Source organism: Notechis scutatus, chromosome 1 (genome assembly GCF_049901735.1).
Source record: "Notechis scutatus isolate UNSWTSFEM ecotype Mainland chromosome 1, rNotScu1.2, whole genome shotgun sequence".
In the NCBI taxonomy this organism is placed as follows: Eukaryota; Metazoa; Chordata; class Lepidosauria; order Squamata; family Elapidae; genus Notechis; species Notechis scutatus.
Window position 1 is genome coordinate 22,634,796 of NC_142009.1, and position 22,427 is coordinate 22,657,222.

At 41.8% G+C, this 22,427-nt stretch overlaps 1 protein-coding gene across 1 annotated transcript in view; it reads right to left on the reverse strand.

The window, feature by feature from the left end:
• The window catches only part of TMEM132E (transmembrane protein 132E), a 270,096-nt gene that overhangs the window by 16,732 nt on the left and 230,937 nt on the right, over positions 1-22,427 (reverse strand). The window contains exons 4-5 of the mRNA XM_087958271.1: positions 11,407-11,599; positions 9,929-10,072 (exon numbers count right to left, since the gene is read on the reverse strand). Coding sequence (XP_087814397.1) covers positions 9,929-10,072; positions 11,407-11,599 — 337 coding nt within the window. The remainder of the gene's footprint in view (positions 1-9,928; positions 10,073-11,406; positions 11,600-22,427) is intronic.

The following is a 22,427-nucleotide window of genomic DNA, read 5'->3' on the forward strand; positions in this document are numbered from 1 at the left end:
TAGAGATGGGCAATTGAATCTGAAACATCTTCCATGCAAAACAGGTGGTCTCCCACTGAGGAATAGGCTGTTTCTCAGGAGGTTTCAACCAGAGACCAAAACTGCTGTGAAAATCACAGCTCTCTTCACTTAAGTCTACTCCCTGCTCTTCATTCGGGTGTATTTTAATTGGAATTTAACAGCTAAGAGAGTTTATTATGATAATATGTTTGCCTGGGTCTGTGTCTCTGCACATATGTGTGGCAAAACTTGCTAGGGTCTATTTCCTCTTATTCCCACAGGGCTACTTAAACTTGGCTTCGACATCCAAGAGCTCAGCATGTCTGCAAAGACAATCCCAGCTTGGCATCAGAATAAAAATGAGCCCTGAAATGCATTTCTGGATACTGTGTCATTCATCAAAATAAAGATGCTGGGCTGGGCTGTCACTTGCATCCCTTACGCTAATAAACATACCCATCAGCACAAACCATTAGAGATTCTCCCAGCCTCTTGGGGCCCGAGAATGCAAATACTATTAAAATTAATTCCATCTCCTCTCCAAGATCCCTAAAAAGCAGCTCCTTCCTCTGGCTCTTTGTTGTGTCCTGTCAGCAGCCAGATCTTCCAGCGGCTGAATCAGAGGAGGAGGAGGCATGGGAGTCAGGGTCAGCATCAAGGCAACCTGAGAGCTCCAAGGAGGAAGACGGAATGGAGCTGGCAGAGAGAGACACACACACACAGAGGCAGAGCCTGGGCCGTCTGTCAGCCCTCAGATGGACAGTCAATAGCCCCCAAGTCTGGAGGTGGATGATAAGGAAGAGGAGGAACAGCTGGGTCCAGTGCACAGAGGCACAGAAGGCAGAGAAGAGGAGAGCAGTAGAAAGCCATGTGGGTCGATCCTTGGGAAGGAAGAGCCACTGCTGCTAGCGAAGCCCCACCCTAGCTCTGAGGTAAAAGGCAGGGGGCGGAGATGAATAAATGTGGCAGACAACTATTCATCTTCCGCAGGGGTGGGATTCAAATTTTTTAACAACCGGTTATGCGGGCGTGGCTTAGGTGGTGGGCGTGGCTTGGTGGTCATGTGACTGGCTGGGCGTGGCCAACTCAACATCACTCACATTGAGGCATGCATCTCCTCGCCTGGCCTCTCATGACTGTGGGGATGCTGCAACAATCATAAGTGTGAAAAATGGTCATAAGTCACTTTTTTCAGTGCCATTGTAACTTTGAATGGTCACTCCACACAAGCAAAGTACCAGCAAAGGAGGAAAAAAAACCTCCAGAAAAGTTTCACAGACAGGAAGTCTAGTCCTGTCAAGAATGTAATAAGGGTTAACAGAGAGGCAGTTTCTGTAAGCAACACCAGAATGTTTCCTTCCTGTCTTCCTTACAGGATTAGGCCAGTAATTTCTTCTAACAACCGGTTCTCTGAACTGCTTACAATGTTAACAACCGGTTCTAGTGAATAGGTGTGAACCTGTAGAATCCCACCCCTGATCTTCTGGCCGGATGGACTTGTTAGCCTGCGGTGAGAGAGAAACTTTTTGCTGGAGCTGCTGGCACTACTAATAAAGGAATCTTTAAGTTAACTTAAGAGGGTTTGTCATGTTCGGGGACCTGGGTCAGAAAATCCTTTATTGCTCTAGTTGCTAGTAAATGCAGCCATTAAGGCAATATAGACATACCGACATTGCTTATGTTTTGCTTACAGTATGTTTTGTTCAGGCAATATATCTAGAATGGGATAGCAGCAAAAATTTGCATAGGAAGGAGGGGGAAAGAAGCATGCTTATGAGGATTGCAGAGAATCTGGTGTTAACTTTTAAGAAATCGAGTGTAGGCTATTACTGTTATTATTTGCAAAAACAAAAAAGGAAGATAATGATTGAAAACATCCAGCACAGCATACTGGGAAATGCAAATGTTCACCTATTGTATTATTAATAAGAATGTTATGCAAACACCACCTAGTAGGGATCACTGTGTTTGCTGACCTTTATTTTGAAATTAGAAAGGTAAAAAATTATATTAACACAAAGAGCTATATTTCCCCCACATCAAATTTCAACAATGAGGTCTTAGAACTTGGATAACATAAGTGCCTCCATAATTAGATTCGTGGGACATTCAGCTTTGCTTACATCTCTTAAGAGTAGCAATATTTATTTAATTAGTTGTTCCTTCTTCCAAAATGGCACTGAGTGTCAAAATCAGCATAAAACTGTTACACGAGGCAAAATGAAATAAAAATTAGGAACTTCCAAGTCACGCAAAACATCTCTAGCAAAATCCCAGGAGGTTGAATGAGAGCCAGTAAGTCACATTTGGAGGATTTCTCAAGCAGAGAAGAAATGTTTCCAGATTCTAACCTAGCTCTATAGGCCATTTCTGGAAATATCATAAGCATCAGATATGACTTGGAGCTCTTCAGTTCACACAACACAATCCACATTCAATCATTTCTCTGTCAGTTATCTCTCTTCTCTTCCAGTTTTTGCACAGCTTCAAACAAAATCATTTTACCTTTTCCTGGTAAAACATTGCAATAAAATATATATGAGTGGGAGGCAGCCAAACATCCCGGTATCTTTCCCATTTCTGATGAGTTCATTACACACAGTGCTGCCTTTTGTTTCCCATCCATTGTAACATTTACCCTAAGGATAGGAAATCAGTGGCCCCTTAGAAGCTGCAGAACTTCAACAGACAGCCACCGTCAGTGGGGGTGAAGGAGTGCCAGAAGTTGTACTTCAACAGTAGAAGTTGTAGTTCAACAGTATCTGGATGGCCCTGGCCAAGGATTTGGAAGACATCATAAAAATAAACTTCTTTCCCATTTCTGAATTAAGCTGCTGATTAATACTGGGAGGAGCATATAGCAATAGCACTTAGACCAGGGGTGTCAAACTCAAGGCCTGCAGGCCAAATCCAGCTCGTAGGGTGCTTAGATCCAAACCTGCAGTGAAAATGGAAAGGTCCCTCATGAACTCCATTTTTGTTGGCAGAGTGCTCGGCCCACCACAGGTGCCCCCCATATGAGTGATGTCAAGTTGGCCATGCCCACCCTAGTCATGCCCACCTGCCCCCTCTCACCCGAGGTCAAACAAAACCCTGATGCGGCCCTCAATGAAATCAAGTTTGACACCCCATAGACTTAGACACCCCATAGACTTCATAGTGCTTTATACAGCCCTCTCCAAGTGGTTTACAGAGTCAGCATATTGCCCCCCAAAATCTACATCCCCATTTTACTGACCTCGTAAGGATGAAAGGCTAAGTCAACCTTGAGCTGTTCAGAATCGAACTCCTGGAGTGAGTAGTGAGTTAGCCTGAAGTACTGCATTTTAAGCACAACGCCACCACGGTTCTTATAATATATGAAAAGGTGAGGACTGAAAACGAAGTCATAAATTGGGCAAATGTTCACAGGGACCTTGTTTCACAATATCTCACCATCCTGAGACACACCTTGGTACTGGGCTTCAGATTGGCAATCCTAGAGATTCTAGTGAAAAATGCAGATCCCACAAGCATAAGATTTCCATGCCTCTGTTTAAGAGATTGTTTCAAATTAATCTTGTTCTCCCAAGAACTGTTATTTTTGCAAATGGAAGGAAGCTCTGCTAATTTTTCTTCTTGCTTCTCAATGAATAGTTTTATGAGTTTCTATGGATTATTTCAGCGTAAGCTGCTAGAAAGGACCCTTGTGGCAGACAATGTAGCCTATGAACTAAACATCAATACAAAGAAATTATTTTCCTGTATTAATTACAAATCAGACAAGGGAGAGATTTGTTCATCCACGGGTTGCCACAGTCTCACAGAAGGAAGCTGCCAGCTCCATGCCAGCAACTTAATTGTTTCAAATTAAAATGCAAACCTGCCTTCATAATAGTCTCACACATCATGCTTGTATGATATTTTTCTGGGCTCAGCATGATCTACAAACAGAAAAGCATACCATGGTTTATTTGACAACTCTATATCACTGGTTGAAAGCCTGGTTTGTTTTGGGATAACTGACTGTAACTGTCACTTCGTTAGGTACGGGATACATGGTTTGTAGCTTCCTGTCTTATTTTTGGTTATGGTCCCATTGATCAATCACCAAGAATTTTTTTAATGTTCTAAGCCACAGAGTTATGAAACAAGAGTTGCTTAAACTGATAGGAAAATTGGCCAAATTTGATTGGCCAAATGAGGAATGAAAATTTTGGATTATCTGCAAAACTGGAGTTGTTTTTGGCTGGTTTAACAGATTTAACAGATAATCAGAGTTGGAATGGACCTTGTAGGTCATCTAGTCCAACCCCCCACCCAAACCCCCCCTACACCATTTCTGACAAATGGCAGTCCAATCTCTTCTTGAAAATCTCAAGTGATGGCGCTCCCACAACTTCCGAGGGCAAGCTGTTCCTTTGGTTGATTGTTCAGAAAGTTTCTCCTTATTTCCAGATTGAATCTCTCCTTGTTCAGTTTCCATCCATTATTCCTTGTCTGGCCTACAGGCGCTTTAGAAAATAGCTTGACCCCTTCCTCCCTGTGGCAGCCCCTCAAATATTGGAAGACCGCTATCATGTCTCCCTTGGTCCTTCTCTTTACTAGACTAACCAAGCCCAGTTCCTGCAACCGTTCATTGTATGTTTTAGTCTCCAGTCCCCTCATCATCCTGGTTGCTCTTCTCTGTACTTTTTCTAGAGTGTCAACATCTTTTTTATAACGTGGTGACCAAAACTGGATGCAGTACTCTAGGTGTGGTCTTACTAAGGCTTTATAGAGTGGTATTAGTACTTCCCTTGGTCTTGATTGTATCCCTCTGTTAATGCAATTTAGGATTGCATTGGCTTTTTTGGCTGCTGCTGCACACTGCTGGCTCATATTTAGCTGGTTGTCCACTAAGACTCCAAGATCCTTCTCACAGTTACTGCTATTGAGCCTGGTTTCACCCCAGTCTATATGTGTACCTTTGGTTTTTCTTGCCTAAGTGTAAGACTTTACTTTTCTCTACATTGAATTTCATTTTGTTAGATAAGGCCCAGTGTTCTAGTCTGTCAAGATCCATCTGGATCTTGAGCCTATCTTCTTTGGTGTTAGCTATTCCTGCCAGCTTAGTATCATCTGCAAATTTGGTAAGTTCCCCTTCTATTCCCTCATCTAAATCGTTATGAAGATATTGAAGAGTACTGGGCCTAAGACAGAACCTTGTGGCACCCCATTGCTTACTTCCCTCCATGTAGACTTAGACCCATTAAGGACTACTCTTTGAGTACGGTTTGCCAGCCAGTTGCAAGTCCATCTAGTGGTGGTGCTATCTATTCCACTTTTTTCTAGCTTACTAAGAAGTAGGTTGTGGTCTACTTTGTCAAATGCCTTGCTGAAATCTAAATATATTATGTCCACAGTATTTTGCCAGTCTACTAATTTAGTCACTGTGTTGAAGAATGTTTTGTTCAACAAAACATAATTAAAATTAACCATGTTTGCTACAATGTGGGAATGCAATTGTCTCAACTAGGTCAGGACGGTCTATTTTTATAGGAAATGGCTCTTTGGTACTCATCATTAATTGGTTCTGGGAGGTGCAATGAGTACCAAAAATAATGAGTACCAAACAATTTTCCCCCATAAGGAATAATGTAGTAAGTCACAAGGCAGCTGACACCAACAAGTTCTAGTTGGTGTGTTGAGTAGCAAACAAACAATGAATATCAGGATAAAATTGTTATGTCAAAATGCATTGAGTATCAAATTTAATGAATTTCAAAGCAGTTGAGTACCCAGGTACCATTGTACCTTTATCATTATCTTTTAATCCAGAGATATAATCTGAGACTGTACGATTGCAAGTCTCCCCCCCTCCAATATGAATAATTCTAGCAATTCTACTGGATCTTAGTAAAAATGGAAATTAAGTGAAATCTCCTTTTCATCCAGGCCTTGCCTGTGTCTCAAAGATCAAGTGCAACCCTCACATCGGATTGAAAACTGAAACTGAGCTATTGAATTGTAAGGCTTGCTCCCGTGAGTTATATACAGAAATAGAAATCTGATTCTTTAATAATCCTATAGCTGCCCAAACAGCAGAGAGGGGACCTTTTTGACTTACAGTTAGACCAATGGGACTTCCTAAATAATAATATCCATATATAAACCTATCTCATACACAAATGCACATCTTGTCTTTCCTCTAGCTCAAGGAGGGAAACACAGCATGTCTACCTCCAATTTGGTCTCTAGGAATCTATGAATTAGTTTGGTACTGTTCTATAAAGTCTTGGTAAGGCCACACCTGGAATACTGCATCCAATTTTAGCCACCACGCTATAAAAACAATGTGGAGACTCTAGAAAGAGTGCAGAGAAGAGCAACAAAGATGATTAGGGGACTGGAGACTAAAACATATGAAGAACGGTTGCAGGAACTGGGCCTGGCTAGTCTGGTGAAGAGAAGGACCAGGGGAGACATGATGGCAATCTTCTAATATTTGAGGGGCTGCCACAGAGAGGAGGGGGACAATGTATTTTCCAAAGCACCCGAAGGCCAGACAAGGAACAATAGATGGAAACTAATCAAGGAGAGATTCAATCTAGAAATAAGAAGAAACTTCCCAACAGTGAGAACAATCAACCAACGGAACATCTTGCCTTCAGCAGCTGTAGGTGCTTCATCACTGGAGGCTTTCAAAAAGAGACGGGGTAGCTACTTGTCAGAAATGGTATAAGGTCTCCTGCTTGAGGAGGGGGTTGGACTAGATGATCTACAAGATCCCTTCCAACTCTGTTATTCTGTTAAGAGAAACAAAGTAACTAATCCAAATTCTGCAGCAGAAGATTGGTTTTAATTCAGTACCTGCATCATACTATCACCCTGGTTTTTCAGTCCATCAAAGCTGCAGCCATTCCTGCTTACAGACAGCAACACTTCGTCTTCTTATCTTCGGTTTTGCATAATTTGGGTTAGACCCAGGTCAGGCTGCCTGCAAATCCTGGGTTCGGCAGTTAAGCCAGGAATTCCAACGCAACCTTACAAGGATCACTGCATTAAGGCTCACTTTTTGCACGGCCCAAGTCTTGTTCCTGCATCCGTTGTGTCAGGAGAAATGGTGCTACTTGTCTTGTTTATTCCCCTATCTGTTGCATCCACTCAGGGAGTCAGGAGACAGCCCACCGACAGACAGCATTGCCACTCTGTTTAATGCTGAATTATTTACAGTAACAGATAGCAAGTTGCCTGATGAATGGCCTCAGTTTATAGTCCTGACAGAGCAATTGTCTCCTCTCCCCACTTTGCAATTTCTCCAGGTAAGTGAGAGTTCCTGCCAGACACACCTCTTCGCAGCACTGTCGACATAATTCAGTGGGGGGAGAAACAGGGGTGGGAAGATGTTAAGGAATTTAATGGAAAACAGAAGGTGAGGGGTCAGCAAGTTGATGAATTATTCATCTCAGCATGCACGCTCCGGCCTGCTAGTGCCTTCCCTGGAGCCAGAGACAGCGAACCAGGGAAATTTATGAGCAGGAAAGTAACATGTTAGCCCATCAAAGTGTCTCTCAGCCTACCTGGAAGTGTGCAACAGCTGCAGTGTTTATTCAAGCTGAAAAGAACCATTTAAAAAGGTGCACTGGTAAATCAGGCAGACTATTTTATCTAGACTGGGCAGTGGGAGGAAGTGGGAGCTGCTTAGCAGGAAGCTCCTGTTTCTTGAAATAGCTGCTTGCTTGAAGAGCAGCTCGGTTTGCCAGACGGGCCCAGAAGAGTCCGTCTCAGGTGCTTTCCAATACATAGAGGGAGATGACACTTGGATTTCATCACTTGGAAACCTGACACATCATCTCAAAGGATAAAAAAAAACCTGCAGAATCTTCCCAAATGGAAGGCCTAAACTTTTGCTTTGCAAATAAGATGATTGGTAAGGGAGAGGAGAGTAGGTGGGTAGTCAGTGCTTGCACACCATGGACACTTTGGCTCCCCAAATTCTAAGCTCAGCAGATTTCTTCAAGAGCTGAAGAAACTTCTTGGATGAGAAGTGAAACGTCTTCGAAGAAAAACAAGAAAGCCCAATTTCCTCTTGAAAAAAGCACCTTTGGGACAACCATGACCTAGATGACTGAGAATCTCATCCCTCTGTTAATGCAACCTAGGACTGCTTTTGCTTTTTTGGCTGCTGCCACACACTGCTGGCTCCTATTTAAGTAATCGTCTACTAAGAGTCCACCTTCCCTCTCACAGTTACTCCTATTGAGCCAGGTTTAATCTAATCTATACCTGAACGTTTGGCTATTTTCTTGCCTAAGTGTAAGAACCTTCCTTTTCTCTACCTTGTCTTCACATTGTGTATAACGCTGATGAAATATAAGCCAGATAGCTTTAAAAAGAAACAAACGTGAAGGTTATTAATGGATATTTGTCATGATGATTGTAAAAGAAATCCATGTTCAGAGGCAGTCTGTCCAACACTGAGAAGAAATGTTTAGAACAATTGCAACTACCACTGCCAAATCAACAGATTTGGCTGTCCAGTATCAGAAACAAACAAACAAACAAAAAATTGACCCCAGAGCAGCAACACTGTGTTCTGGGCTAACAAAATATAACATGCTGCATCAAGGAAATAAATTTTATTATGAACTACTATGACGGCTTGTGCACACAACTTGCTAAGACCATAGTTAAGTTCCTGTAAGACAGTGACTCATGCACATCAGTGGTGAGATTCAAAAGTTCCTACCACCGGTTCTATGGGTGTGGCTGCAGGGGGGGGGTTGTGCGAGGGCCTAACGCCCACTTTGCACATGCGTTAAAACAGTAAAAACTAAGCTACTGCGCCTCTCAGCTGTTTAGTATAGCGATCCGCTTTGCCGTGCCTAACAGCTAAGAGGTTAAAAAGGGCCTAGGAGCAGGGGCAGGTAGGTGGGTCCAACTGCAGAGCATCGGAGAGACTCGGAGCGAACTGGTTCTCGGCCAGCTGATCTTCGGTGCTAGCGGTATGCCAGAACCGGGCCAAACTGGTAGAATACCACCACTGGTTCACACTAACATTTTAGCTCATGTTAGCATCCAATAAAAATCCAGCCCCTACAATACTTCCTTGGTTGGCCACCCAGTTCCAAGATTAAGTACAGGGAGTCCCCAAATTACCACAATTTGTTTAGTTACCATTCAATGTTACAACGGCATTGCAAAAAGTGACTTGTGACCATTTTTGACAGTCATGACTTTTCTAACACCTTCATGATCAGGGGATCAAAATTCAGATGCTTGGCAACTGGTTCATACTTATGACCGTTACTGTGTCCCAAGATCATTTGATCACCTTTTGTGATCACTTTTCTAACAAGAAAAGTCCAAAGGGAAACCAATGTCAACTCATAAAATATTTCTATGGTCTTTTTAGAGTTGCCAACAGAAAGAAAGGGGGGAGCAGTGCAGCAGCTTGCAAACCGAAAGTGCATTCCATAAATGTTCTCAAAGATAGTAACTAGGTGGCTGAAGTTTCTGCCATGCAAAATTCTAACTGGAGAGCATGATTGATGACTCTTGGCTATAGATGTGTCCCATTGGAGAATATGAATTACAATACACCCAGGGGGTGGGGGAAAACCAGGGTCAAGGGTGACAATGAATTATGCCTCTCAGAGTCGGCTACATCCAGGCAGTGCTGGACATTTTAACTCCCAATAAATCCTTTTGAAGTTTTGGAAGTTTGACTCAAGGCTCATGATTTAAATGGGGGTAACTGGCGGAATCCTGACAGCCATATTCACTTAACAACCGGGTTACTAATTTATCAACTGCAGTGATTCACATAACAACTGAGGCAAGAAATGTCGTAAAATTAGGCAAAAATCACTTAACAAATGTTTCACTTAACATATATTTTGGGCTCAATTGTGTTTCGTTAAGTCGAAGGGTATTTTCCTCCCAATGTATCAGCCCCTTCACCCACCTTGATGATGTCCTCATTGCTGGACTTGCATTTGACCATTGCTGAAATATCCAAGATAACTCCCGTCATCTCTATAGCGATGACCTTCACGGGGATGGCAACTGTCCGTCCTGTGAGGATGGCTGTGTTGATGATTTCTGTATCCTTAAGGATGATAAAGGAGACCATGTTTTATTGAGTGGACTGTGGTCCCACCATCTTCTCCTCATGAGCTAATTTCTCCAGGATATTCAGGAAAGTCTATTTGGTATGGTGGCCTAGAGGTGGAGTTCTTGCCTCACAATCAGAAGGCTGTCAGTTCAATCCTAGGTAGTGGCAGATTTTTCTCTCTCTGGGCACAAAGAGATAATATCTGCTGTGAACTCTGCATTGGTGACAGGAAGGGCATCTGGCCAGTAAACACTCAGCTCCATTCAGTTGCTCCAACTCTACCCCGATGCAAAAGATTATGGGGTTATTAAAAGACAACAACATTCAGGAAGGTCTATTTGAGATGCTGTTAACCTTTGCAATGATGCTTGAGTCCAGGGAATTCTTCCCAACTTGGTGTTCTACAGCTAGCTATGCAGTTAGGGATTATGGGATTGGAAAATCAATACTGCAGGGCACTAGATTGAGCAAGACTCCTCTAGGAAATGCTATTTTGATGGCATAATTTCTTGAGAGTTACTCCCTGATGTTTAGGATAGTAAACTTGAGACCATAAAGATACATTCACAGAACTTATTCCAAAAAAGCTTGTTTTCACTGCTTCCCAAACAGAGTGTAAATGTACAATAAGTTGTTCTGATATTGACAATTGGGGAGATAGAAGTTCCTCCGTATATTTATTAGATTATTTTTATCCTGCCTTTATTATTTTTATAAATAACCCAAGGCTGTAAACATATTTAATACTCCTTCATCTTCCTATTTTTCCATGTTAAACATTAATATAAACAAAAATAATAGCAAAGCATATGTTTAACACATCCACCCCAAGAAAAGCCAGATAAAACTCTTATATCACTGATTTTAAGAAGTTCACCCCAGACTAAGCTATTAAGTAATCTGCTTGATTTAGAGTTAGCATGTTGTATGAAGCCAACTAATATGCTTTGTACTATATACTGTAATTTGTGGCTGAGTGTGATGGTTGGATCCAACTAATTGTGTTTTTCAACCAATTTTGGTTAAAGAAACTAAAGCATAACTGCCTTGTTTCATTCATCACACTAAGACATGTTTTAATTATTTCTCTGTATCAAAATGATCAAGCAAAGGTTATGTAGAATGCTTAAAGTCAGTATCAATTTTAACTCGAATCACCCAATATATGGGTGTCTCTACTTTCAACCCTAAACTAAAAGTCCCATAGTTCCCATATAATGAAGTTCAAGGAATTGGACCAAACATTTGAATGCATATCTCAGGTCTAAGATAATAGTAAGGCAGAAAACTGAACTATCTTCTAGCTTGCTTCTAAGAAAGAAGCTCACCATGGCCAGGGCAAGGATGGCACGGATGTCCCTCTGAATTACTGTCAGCTCAGTCACAGCCTTCTCCAGATCAGGTGGTGGGTTGCGACCCCGATAGTCTATATGCCACATGATGCGTCGAGTCACGGATTGGCTGGTGAAGTTCTCCATTTCAAAGTCCAGCTGCATGATCTCGTAGGGCGAGTCCTGGTCCCTGCCAGGAGAGAAAGGGGCTCGGATGACACCTGATGCCACAGGGAGGGTGGTAGGGTGGGGAGGGACAGAGCATTCAGTCCAGACAGAAAGACAAACATTAGAATTTCCTCCCATATTTGCAAGATGCTCACGCCTCCAATCCCCTCATCTTTACTCATCTTTCTGAGGAGAGAGACTTGTCTAATGTCAGTCCTCCTGAGAAATTTTACTGCTCTTCAAATCATCTTCCAGTAGCCAGCCCACCAGGCTAAGCAGTACAAGAACCTTAAATTGCTATGTGAATTTTCAGTGGTGGTTGTTTTTTTCTCCTGCCACATCCCCTTTTTCCTTGTGTGCAATATCTTTTTAGACTGTATTGTCAAGCTGGGGATTCTCTTATTTTATGGATCTTTAATCCGCTTTACTGCAAGGCTTTAAACAAACAAACATTATTTCTGCAAACATTTCTGAATTCTTTTTTTTTCCCCTCATCAAAGGACATCCCAGACAAAATATCATATTTATTACATTCCTGTTGCAGTATTCAGGTTGCTTGGTAATCAACTGCTAGGCTTTATAAAAAGATTAGCTCTTGATAAAATGGTTTACTTAAAAAAATATTATTCCAGCAATTGCTCAAGAGCAAAGTATGTTGCCTCTACTTAGAAATAAGTCTTTGTGTGATGTCCTCAGTAAGACTTACATGGGACCACACACTGCGGAAGAATTATTAGTTCTATCTAAAACATTCTAAATGTAAGTACCTGGACTGCATACAATCTTCGTTAGAAGTTATTTATTCACTGAAAGACTATAATAGAATGTTGAAAACAGAATAAAAATATGAAACTAAGTCAAATGCAGTGACTGAAAAGTATTTATCTGCTAAGAGGGAAAGAGGAAAGGAAGCAATTGCAGCAATTCACATACCTCTTCAACTGAAAGCAAGCCTAGGCTTCTGCAAAAATGAGAAATAACTCCAATATATCAGCTAGCACGTTGTCAGTGATTAAGGCAAGGGTTGGCATCCTCAGAGCCCCTTCCTGCATAGATTCATCTGATTACCAAAATCTGTTGTTGTTAACCATTAACGCAGCCCTCCATCCTTCCGAGGTCGGTAAAATGAGGACCAAGAATATTGAGGGCAACATGCAAATAATGCTTCTACCTTGCAAACCGCCCAGAGAGTGCTGTAAAGCACTATGGGGTGTTATATAAGTCTAAATGCTATCGCTATTATTTTAAGCTAGGAAGTACAATAAAGTAATGTAAGCACTAAAGGTAAAGATTCCCCTGGCACATATGTGCTAGTCGTTTCCAATTCTAGGGGGCGGTGCTCATCTCCATTACAAAGCCAAAAAGCCAGAGCTGTCTGAAGACGTCTCCGTGGTCATATGGCCTGCATGACTAAACGCCAAAGGCGCACAGAACACTGTTCCCTTCCCACCAAAGTGGTTCCTATTTTTCTATTTGCATTTTTACATGCTTTCAAACTGCTAAATTGGCAGGCGCTAGGACAAGTTAATGGGAGCTCACTCCGTTACGTGGTTCTAGGGATTCGAACCGCCAAACTGCCGAGCTTTCTGATCGACAAGCTCAGCGTCTTAGCCACTGAGTCACCACGTCTCCATAATGTAAGCACTACAGCAAACATAGTACAGGTAGTCCTCGATTTACAGCAGTATGTTTAGTGACAGTTCGAAGTTAGACAATTCCAGCAACTGTTCTTTATATGTTTTAGCCTCCAGTCCCTTAACCATCTTTGTTGCTGGGTGGTGTGGCATCTCCTCTTGGGCCCTTTAGTTGCTCCATAACTGCCTGTGTCGTTCTATGGCTCCAAAATTGCTGCTACAGAACAGATCTAAGGTATTTGTGATGATATGAGAATATTTAGCTGATATCTTCTCCATGCCTTTTTCTACTTGGTCAGTCCTCCCGGCTTCCATTCTCAAATCTCCCTCTCTTTCATTGAAACCAGTAATCACATTTTTTAAAATAAAAACCAGCTCTTTCTGTTGTTATTCTTCAGAGGCAGAAAAAAATAATATATTCATTTATTCATCAACTTATAGAACTTGCACTCACAATGCTGCGATGCTATTGTAAGATTTTTTTAAGAAGCTATCATAAATAAACAGCGAAAAAGAACATAGAAATAAATTGTGCTCTGGTCCAGCAGAAAGAAACACAGATGCTCTTGAGAATAATAAGATGCACAGTCTATAAATTTCATAAAGAAAAATAAAGAAAACCCACATAACATGGGCTCACCTAACCTCCAGGCCCCAAATCCTTTGCAAAAAGAAAACAGGACTAGGACTTTCTGAATGACAGGTATACACTATTCCTGAGGTGTAATTCAATGTATTTCAAGTAGTCCTCGACTTACAACTACCCTGTTTAATGACACTTCAAAGTTATGGTAGAATGCAATATTGCAGGCTGATTCTGCTCACTGCCAACAGTTTCACCAACTCAAGGATGACTCAGCTTTCCATCCTTCCAAGGTCAATAAAATGAGGACTTAGATTGTCGGGGGCAATAGGCTGCCTCTGTAAACAGCTTAGAGAGGGTTAGGATTAGGGTTAGGTATATAAGTTTAAGTGCTATTTCTATTACTATTTTTATTTATTATTTATTTATTTATTTATTTATTTATTTATTTATTTATTTATTTATTTATTTATTTATTTATTTATTTATTTATTTATTTATTCATTCATTCATTCATTCATTCATTCATTCATTCATTCAATTTCCATAGCTATTCAACTCAATCAAGTGATTCTGGGCCACTTACAATTCTGTAATTTTGGGTCTCAGAAACTAGCCTGCATTTATGATGGCAGCGTCCCACAATTATGTGATTACAATTTATAATTGTTGTTGTGGAAACTAAAACTGACATTTATTTCTGGTTTCTGGCAAAAAACGCCCCTTGTGGACAATGGATTTGCTTAGCAGCTGCAGCATTCACCTAACAACCATGGCGATTCACTTAATGACTTCTGCAAAAAAGGCCATACTAGATGATACGATCACATAGAGAATCACCTAAGGACTGGCACAACTTATGACCATAATTCCAGGCTTAATTATAGTCATAAGTCAAAGACTACTTGGTAAGCAAGAATGATACACAGGCTGAACAATGAGGTAATAGTTATATGATGTTATAAGCTAATATAGGTTGGTGATTTAACATGGTGGGGTTACCCCACCATGGTCTTAATAATTCTGGGACTGGGCAGGAGTAAAATAGAATTAAATAAATATATATGTTTTATGAACCAGACAATCATGTTATGCCATCATGCAGTTTGCTTGTTCAGGGATAACATACTGGGTAACCATAGCAATTGTGTTTTATTTAACCTCTGGTCCTGTCGTAGGCTCTGACATCTGCTTAAAACCAAAATAAGAATTGCTTTTTTAAGCATTCTCATGGAATCTCTTTAACAAGATTTGTTTAAAAAAGAGAAAGGGATCAGGATACAAAAATTCCAGTAACACACCTATTTCCTACCTAATGCCAATATATCTCCAACATCCATTAAGGTGAAATATTCTTTATTTCCTTACTTAAATGCCATTCCGTGGAATAGCTAGATAGCAGGTTTTTTCAATTATAATGAAGGAGCTTGCTGTTGGCTTTTGACAGATTTCCTGAATCTTTTATCAGAATCTTTTATCACCCTTGTAATACCCTTTCAATTTTAGATCTTGTTGTGCTGAGCAGAAAGATCTAAAAGGATTTTCTCCCTGTGTATAACTGAATGCAAGTGGAATTTATCCTTAATGCATGTGTTATTTGGGCATTCTGTAGGTGTATACTTTCCAGAATATTAGAATCTGGGATCGTACCATGAAGGAAAAAAAAGAGGAAACTATCAAAACTGAGCCAAAAAAAATACTCCAAAGATACTAACAGAACTAATAGAATAACAGAGTTGGAAGGGACCTTGGAGGTCTTCTAGTCCAACACCCTGCTCAGGCAGGGAACCCTATCCCATTTCAGACAGATAATTGTCCAATCTCATATGTTGTCTAATTCTCCATTCACTAAGGACCAGTACACACAACCAGGGGTGGGATCCGACAGGGTTAACCACCAGTTCGGTCATTTACGAGGTTCGGTGATTTACAATGTGCTTCCCTGCACGCTGCCAGGCGCGCGCCTGTAAATCATCATCAGCATGCTGCGTGCAGAGAAGCAGCCTTTCAAAAAGCCCTTTTTTCCTGTTTTTTTTAACTGCAGTTGTGCCTCGCAGGGCAGCTGAAGTTGAAAAAAATCAGGAAATAAAGGTCAGGTAAGACCCCAGGTGGGCAGGTGGGCAAAAACATCAGCAGACATAGAACCGGTTCTATGTCTGTTGCTCTTCAGAGCTACCGGTTCTACAGAGGTGGACAGAACCGGTAGAAACCCACCCCTGCACACAACTTCATCCAACGCACATAGCTTGCCTTCAGAAGTTGTGGCAGCTTCATCCTTGGAAGCTTTCAAGAAGAGACTGGACTGTCATCTGTCAGAAATGGTGTATGGTCTCCTGCTCGGGCAGGGTGATGAGTTGGACTAGATGATCTCCAAGGTCTCTCCCAGCTCCACTCTGATCGATTGATTCAACCCAAAAACAAGGAGAAACTTCCTGACAGGGAGAACAATCAACCCATGGAATCCATGGGTTGATACAGAACCCATCACCACAATATACAGCATCCTCTAATTTAAAATGATAATAAAATGGGATTGGACAAATCTATAGGTAAAAAATAGGATGGGATGCCATTGCCCCGGAAAGATTGGTACACAATATAATCCTCCTGGACTCATCGCTTGCTTATTCACTCTTATTTATTGACTGCCCATCTTGTCTAGAGATGATTCTGGGCATCTTACAAACATTAAAATTGGTAAATATTAAAATAGTAAATAACAACAACAGTAAGTACAGTTAAAAGATGGGGAGGAGGGGAGCATGAAGTACACAGAGGGAGATGAGATCTTTTCTTAATCCAATAGCCACCTCCAAAATGGTGCAACCCCCCCCCCCCCCCCACTGGGGCCCTGGGCCAACTGCCAGAGCCAGGTCTTCAGGCCTTTATGGAAGGTCAGTAGGGTGAGTACAGATCTCCCCTCAGGGAGGGGTGGAGTATGATATTCCAAAAGGCAGGAACCACAGCAGAAACCACACCAGTCAGAATTGATCCCACCAGTCAGAATTCCTTGATTGATGGGGTCCCTAACACGCCTCCTCTGCCAGCATGCGTGGGATGAGATAATTGTTTGGAGGATACCCAGCTGCTATGTGTTTCATTTTGAATTTTACCTATTGTATTTATTTTATTGTAAACTGAAGCAAAGGTGGCAGGATACATTCCCGGGTGGACCTAGTTGCTGCTTTTGATCATGAGAAGTGGGCTTTGTTGATCCGAAAAATGGACCCTGCATCTCTGGAATAACACTAGGATGAAGAAGTAAGCTGCATAGAGTCATGTATGTGAAGTAGGAAGATTATAAATGGATGGATGGATGGAAGAAAGGAAAGAAGGAAGGAAGGAAGGAAGGAAGCAAGCAAGCAAGCAAGCAAGCAAGCAAGCAAGCAAGCAGTTAATGGCAACTAGTCAATCAGAAGTTCTGGGAAACACCAAATATTGATTTATCATCTGAACTAAACATGGGAAAGAGACCCTAAAAATTTAAGTCAAAAGTCTCAGGGAGAATTCAAATTCTGAGGACACATTTTAGAAGAGAGAAATGGCAGCATGTTTGAAGAGAATTCCAGGGATGAGAAGAGCTCTTACAAAAGAAAAGAAAATTGCTTACAAGAGGAAGCATCCTGGATTGGTTAGGCAATTAGCTAATTAATGGGAGAAAGGGGGCACATCCAGCCCAGCTGTTTACAACCCAGCACCACACAATTTACGCTTTGTGGAAACTACAGATTCACAACCCAAGAATGCCCCATCCCCATAGTGCCAGAGTAATGAATCTGCCCTATGTAAGGGTGCAATCGATGTGGGAAGGCCATTCACCAAGAACATCGCACTGATAGGGAAGTGTTGCACACGGCCATTATCACTGCCATAAATGAGGCAGCGGCAGGCGGAGGGGAGCGAAGGGGAGCATTTGCTTTTCTATTCTTATAATTTGCTCAAATGGCTAATCCTATCTATTGTTTGAGTCAGACTATTACTATTATTTTAACCTACACAGACTTTCATAGCAAAAAACAGAGTTGGAAGAGACCTTGGAGGTCCTTCTAGTCCCGTAATGGCGAACCTATGGCAAACGTGCCACAGGTGGCTCACAGAGCCATTTGTGCTGGCATGGGAGCTGCAGGCAAACTTACCTCACTGTGCATGTGTGCGACTCACAGCTGATTTTCAGCCAGTTTGAGGCCTTTTTCAGCCTCCCAAAGACTTGAGGAAGGCTTCTGCAGGCTTCTACAAGCTTTGTAGGCCGAAATCTAGCCCTGTTTTGTCACTTCCTCCATTTTTTAAAAAAACAGAAGCCTACAGAAGCCTTCCTCAAGCCTTTGGGAGGCCGAAAAAAGCCTCAAACCGGCCGAAAATCAGCTGTGAGGCAGGTAAGGAGGCAGCGGGGGTGGGTGGGATTGCGCAAGCATGCATAGGGGACGTGGGGGGCACACACTGCCTTCTGGGTACTGGCACACAAATTTTTGGCACAGGAGCCCCAAAAGGTTAGCTGCCATCTAGTCCAATCACCTGCTCAAGCAGGAAACCCTATAACATTTCAGATAAATGGTTGTCCAACCTCTTCTTAAAAACCTCCATGTTGGATCACCCACAACGTCTTGTTCCATTGATTACAGGTAGTCCTTGACTTACAACAGTTCATTTAGTGACCATTTGAAGTTACAATGTCACTGAAAAAAGCGACTTATGACCATTTTTCATGCATACAACCATTCCAGCATCCCTGTAGTAACATGATCAAAATTTAGTTGCATGGCTACAAGCATGTAGTTATGACACTGCAGTATCTTGGGTTCATGTGATAATCTTTTGCAACCTTTTGACAAGCAAAATCAATGGGGAAGCCAAATTCACTTAACAGCTGTGTTATTAACTTAACGACTGCAGTGATTCACTTAACAACTGTGGCAAAAAAAAAGTAAAATGGAGCAAAAGTCACTTAACAAATTTCTCGTTTAGCAAACATAAATGTTGGGCTCAATTGTGATCGTAAGTCAAGGATTACCTATAATTGTTCTAACTGGCAGGAACTTTCTCCTTAGTTCTAGGTTGCTTCTCTCCTTGATTAGTTTCCACCCACTGCTTCTTGTCCTGCCTTCTGGTGCTTTGGAGAATAGCTTGACTCCTTCTTCTTTGTGGCAGCCCCTGAGATATTGGAACACTGTTATCATGTCACCCCTAGTTCTTCTTTTCACTAAATTAGACATACCCAATTCCAGCAATTGTTCTTTATATGTTTCAGCCTCCAGTCCACTAATCAGCAACTCCTAAAGGCACTTTGCTCTGCCTACACAGAAAGTGCTTTTTGTAAAGGCATTATTCTTTGTACCAATCTTCTCCAAGCTATTGCTCTCTCTCCCCCAAAACATCCAGCCAACCCAAATCCTACCTGGCAGGTGCCAGGCTTATGAGGGGTGCTCTCTGCCAATCCAGAAAGACAAAAATGTTGCAAGTGAACGTAATATCCACCGTATCAGCAAATCATAGAACACTGCAGGTGTCCCTATATTGCTGCATAGAATAAAATGTTATACTAGAAAATGACATAATAAGGGATAAAGCAACAGAAGGCTTCTCTGCTAGGCATTCTGAGGTGTTGAAGCGTGTGTTTCAGCTGGCTTTAAAGAAGGATTAGATCAAAATCTATGGAGAAGGGGAGAGCTCTGTTAATCCATTAACAGCTAAATGGAATTCCATATTCCAAAGAAGCCCTTCTCTGTGTATAATTTACTTTCATGTCCTGTTCCTACCATTCAGGGGCACTGAGCTTCTTTGCAGAGAAAGTAATTTCTTCCTTAACTGCCATCATTCTCCTGCTGGGTGGGAGAGTTGTAATTCAGCATGTTTGAAAATCATTAGCTTGGGAAAGAAAGCGTAAATTTATCCAATGAACGTTATGGCTTGATGAGGATGGTCCAAACTTTCCTCACCAGCTTTCCTGCACATTCCTGTTGTAATACCTAGCAATCAAACTGTCTAGTGGAAATAAAAATATTTACATTTATTTATTGTATTTAGAAACAACCCATCTCCTTTTTAGAGGAAGATTCATGTACAATTAAATATTAGACACTAGACTAGTGTTTCTGTGTCTTACCTATTTTAAAATGCGGATTTCAATTCCCAGAATTCCCCAGACAGCTGGTGGCTGGAGAATTCTGGGAGTTGAAGTCCACACATCTGTATACATAGATACAATAGAGGTTAGTGGTTGACTACATGCCCTCTGTTTAAGCTTCCAGGATGCAGATTAATCAAAGTCAACAAAGAAGAGATTGGATGAAATCAACTTTTGATTTGATTCAGATGGGCTCAATTTTATTAACCATGATGGTAAAGAATGAATCTCTCTGTCCATATCTCTGTCATATCTTCAAAGAGATCTTGGTTTGGGGAAGCCATAGAAAGTCAGCACTGCCTACTGACTTTGTTAGTGGAAATATCCAGTTCTCCTTTGTGGAGAATAAGACAATATAGGATAGAAAACCTTTGATGTAATCCAGCAGGATTACATTTTCCGTCTCCCCCCTAGAACCAGGGAAAGCCCAGAGGGAAATAGTGGGGGCCAAATGCAGACAAAACCTAAGCTGTGTCCAGACAAGGTTAATCAGCTCAGATTAAAAGGCCTTCTGGCTGCATTTGCACTTCATGCTAAGTTTGTCTAGGGTCAATCTTGTTCTGTGCAAATCTAGTCTGCTTGGTCAGTTTATGGTTCAATGTATTCTATGGACTCAGAAAACGAATAGATTTAAAAACTACTTTATACATGTGACGAGAATGACATGTGCTGCTCACTTAAATCTTTCATATGGGATAACCTTTATAACATTTTACAATCCAAAAAATTTACATGTTATGTCCTGATTCCTCTGAGGAACAGAAACCCAACGAGGAGCACAGACATGCCCTTATCCTCCTGAATGTCCCATAGCTCCGCACTCCTTCCACTTCTCTGTTCAGCCTCTTCTCAGAAAGCATCATCTGCTCTCAGCAGTGGAACTGATGCTGAGGATTGAAATGTCACGACAATCAAAAGCTTTGATGTTCAAACTTCTAAAAAGGAGCAAGGCTAAGGGATTTGAAAACCAGTATTCCAAAGTCATTTTCCTTTCCCATTGCTGTAAGGTTTGATCAGGATGTTTTCTTAAAAGGTGATGGTAATCACTTTAAATTCATCGTCCACTTTAACCTTTCAAGGCTGAATTTAATTTGCAGCCCAAGAGAGAGAGAGAGCCAGCCAGATTCCTGCTGGTTCATGGCCAACCTCTTCATCTCGTTACAGCTAAAAATATCTAATGAACATAAATTGTGGCATGGGCTGGAACAGTATCGCAGCAAATCTCCCAGGTCTGTAGAATAGCAGCAACAAGAAAATGCTTCGTCTATTCAATTACAATGCACCATAGTTTCAGTTTCACAGACCCTAAAGCCACAACACAAGGAAATACAAATTCTCTTCTCCTCCTTCTTTACAAAATAACAGCACTGGAAGGGACCTTAGAGGTCTTCTAATCTAACCTTCCGCTCAAACAGGAGACACTATACCATTTCAAACAAAAAGGTGCCCAATCTCTTCTTAAAAACCTCCAGTGATGGAGCATCCACAACTTCTGAAGGCAAGCCATTCCACTGGTTTATTGTTCTCACAATTAGGAAATTTCTCCTTAGTTCTAGGTCCGTGATGGCGAACGTATGGCATGCGTGCTGGAAGTAGCACACAGAGCCATCCCTCCAGGCACGCCAGCAGTTGTCCATTGCTCTTCTGGGTTCCAGTGCACACATGTGCACCGGCCTGCTGGTCTTCGTGCAGATGGCAGCGCTGGAAAATGGAAGAGCAGCGGGCTGGTGCGCACGCGCATGCTGGGAAGCTGAGCTTCTGGTTTCCGGCATGTGCATGCATATCGGCCAGCTGGTCTTTGTGCGTGCATGTGCACCAAAACCTGGAAGACCAGGTGGCCGGCTCGCATGCGCGTGCTGGAAACGGGAAGCTCAGCTCCCCAACACACGTGCGCACCGGGAAGTTCAGCTTTCAGTTTCTGGTGCTCCCATGTACACGCACCAGGGAGCTGCTCTTCCGGTTTTCCGCACTACACACACATACACACACACACACTCCCATTTCAGCAGTCTGTGCCAAAAAGATTCGCCAACATTGTTCTAGGTTGTTCCTCTCCTTGATTAGTTTCCATCCATTGTTTCTTGTCTTGCCTTCAGGTGCTTTGGAAAATAGGTTGAACCCCTCTTCTTTGTGGCAGCCCTTCAAATAATGGAACAGTGCTATCATGTCACCCCAGCCCTTCTTTTCACAAGACTAAACAAACCCAATTCCTGCAACTGTTCTTCATATTTTTTTACTCTCCAGCCTTCTAATCATTTTTGTTGCTCTTTTCTGCCATATTTTTTTTATAATATGGTGACTATAATTGGATGCAGTATTCTAAGTGTAGTCTTCTAAGGCTTTATAAAGTGTGGTGTTACTAAGGCTTTATAAAGTGGTACTCATACTTCACAGGATCTTCATTCTGTCCCTCTATTAATGCAACCTAGGATTGCATTGGCTTTTTTGGCTGCTGCCTCACACTGTTGGCTCATATTTATGTAACTGTCCACTAGGACTCAGAGACCCCTCT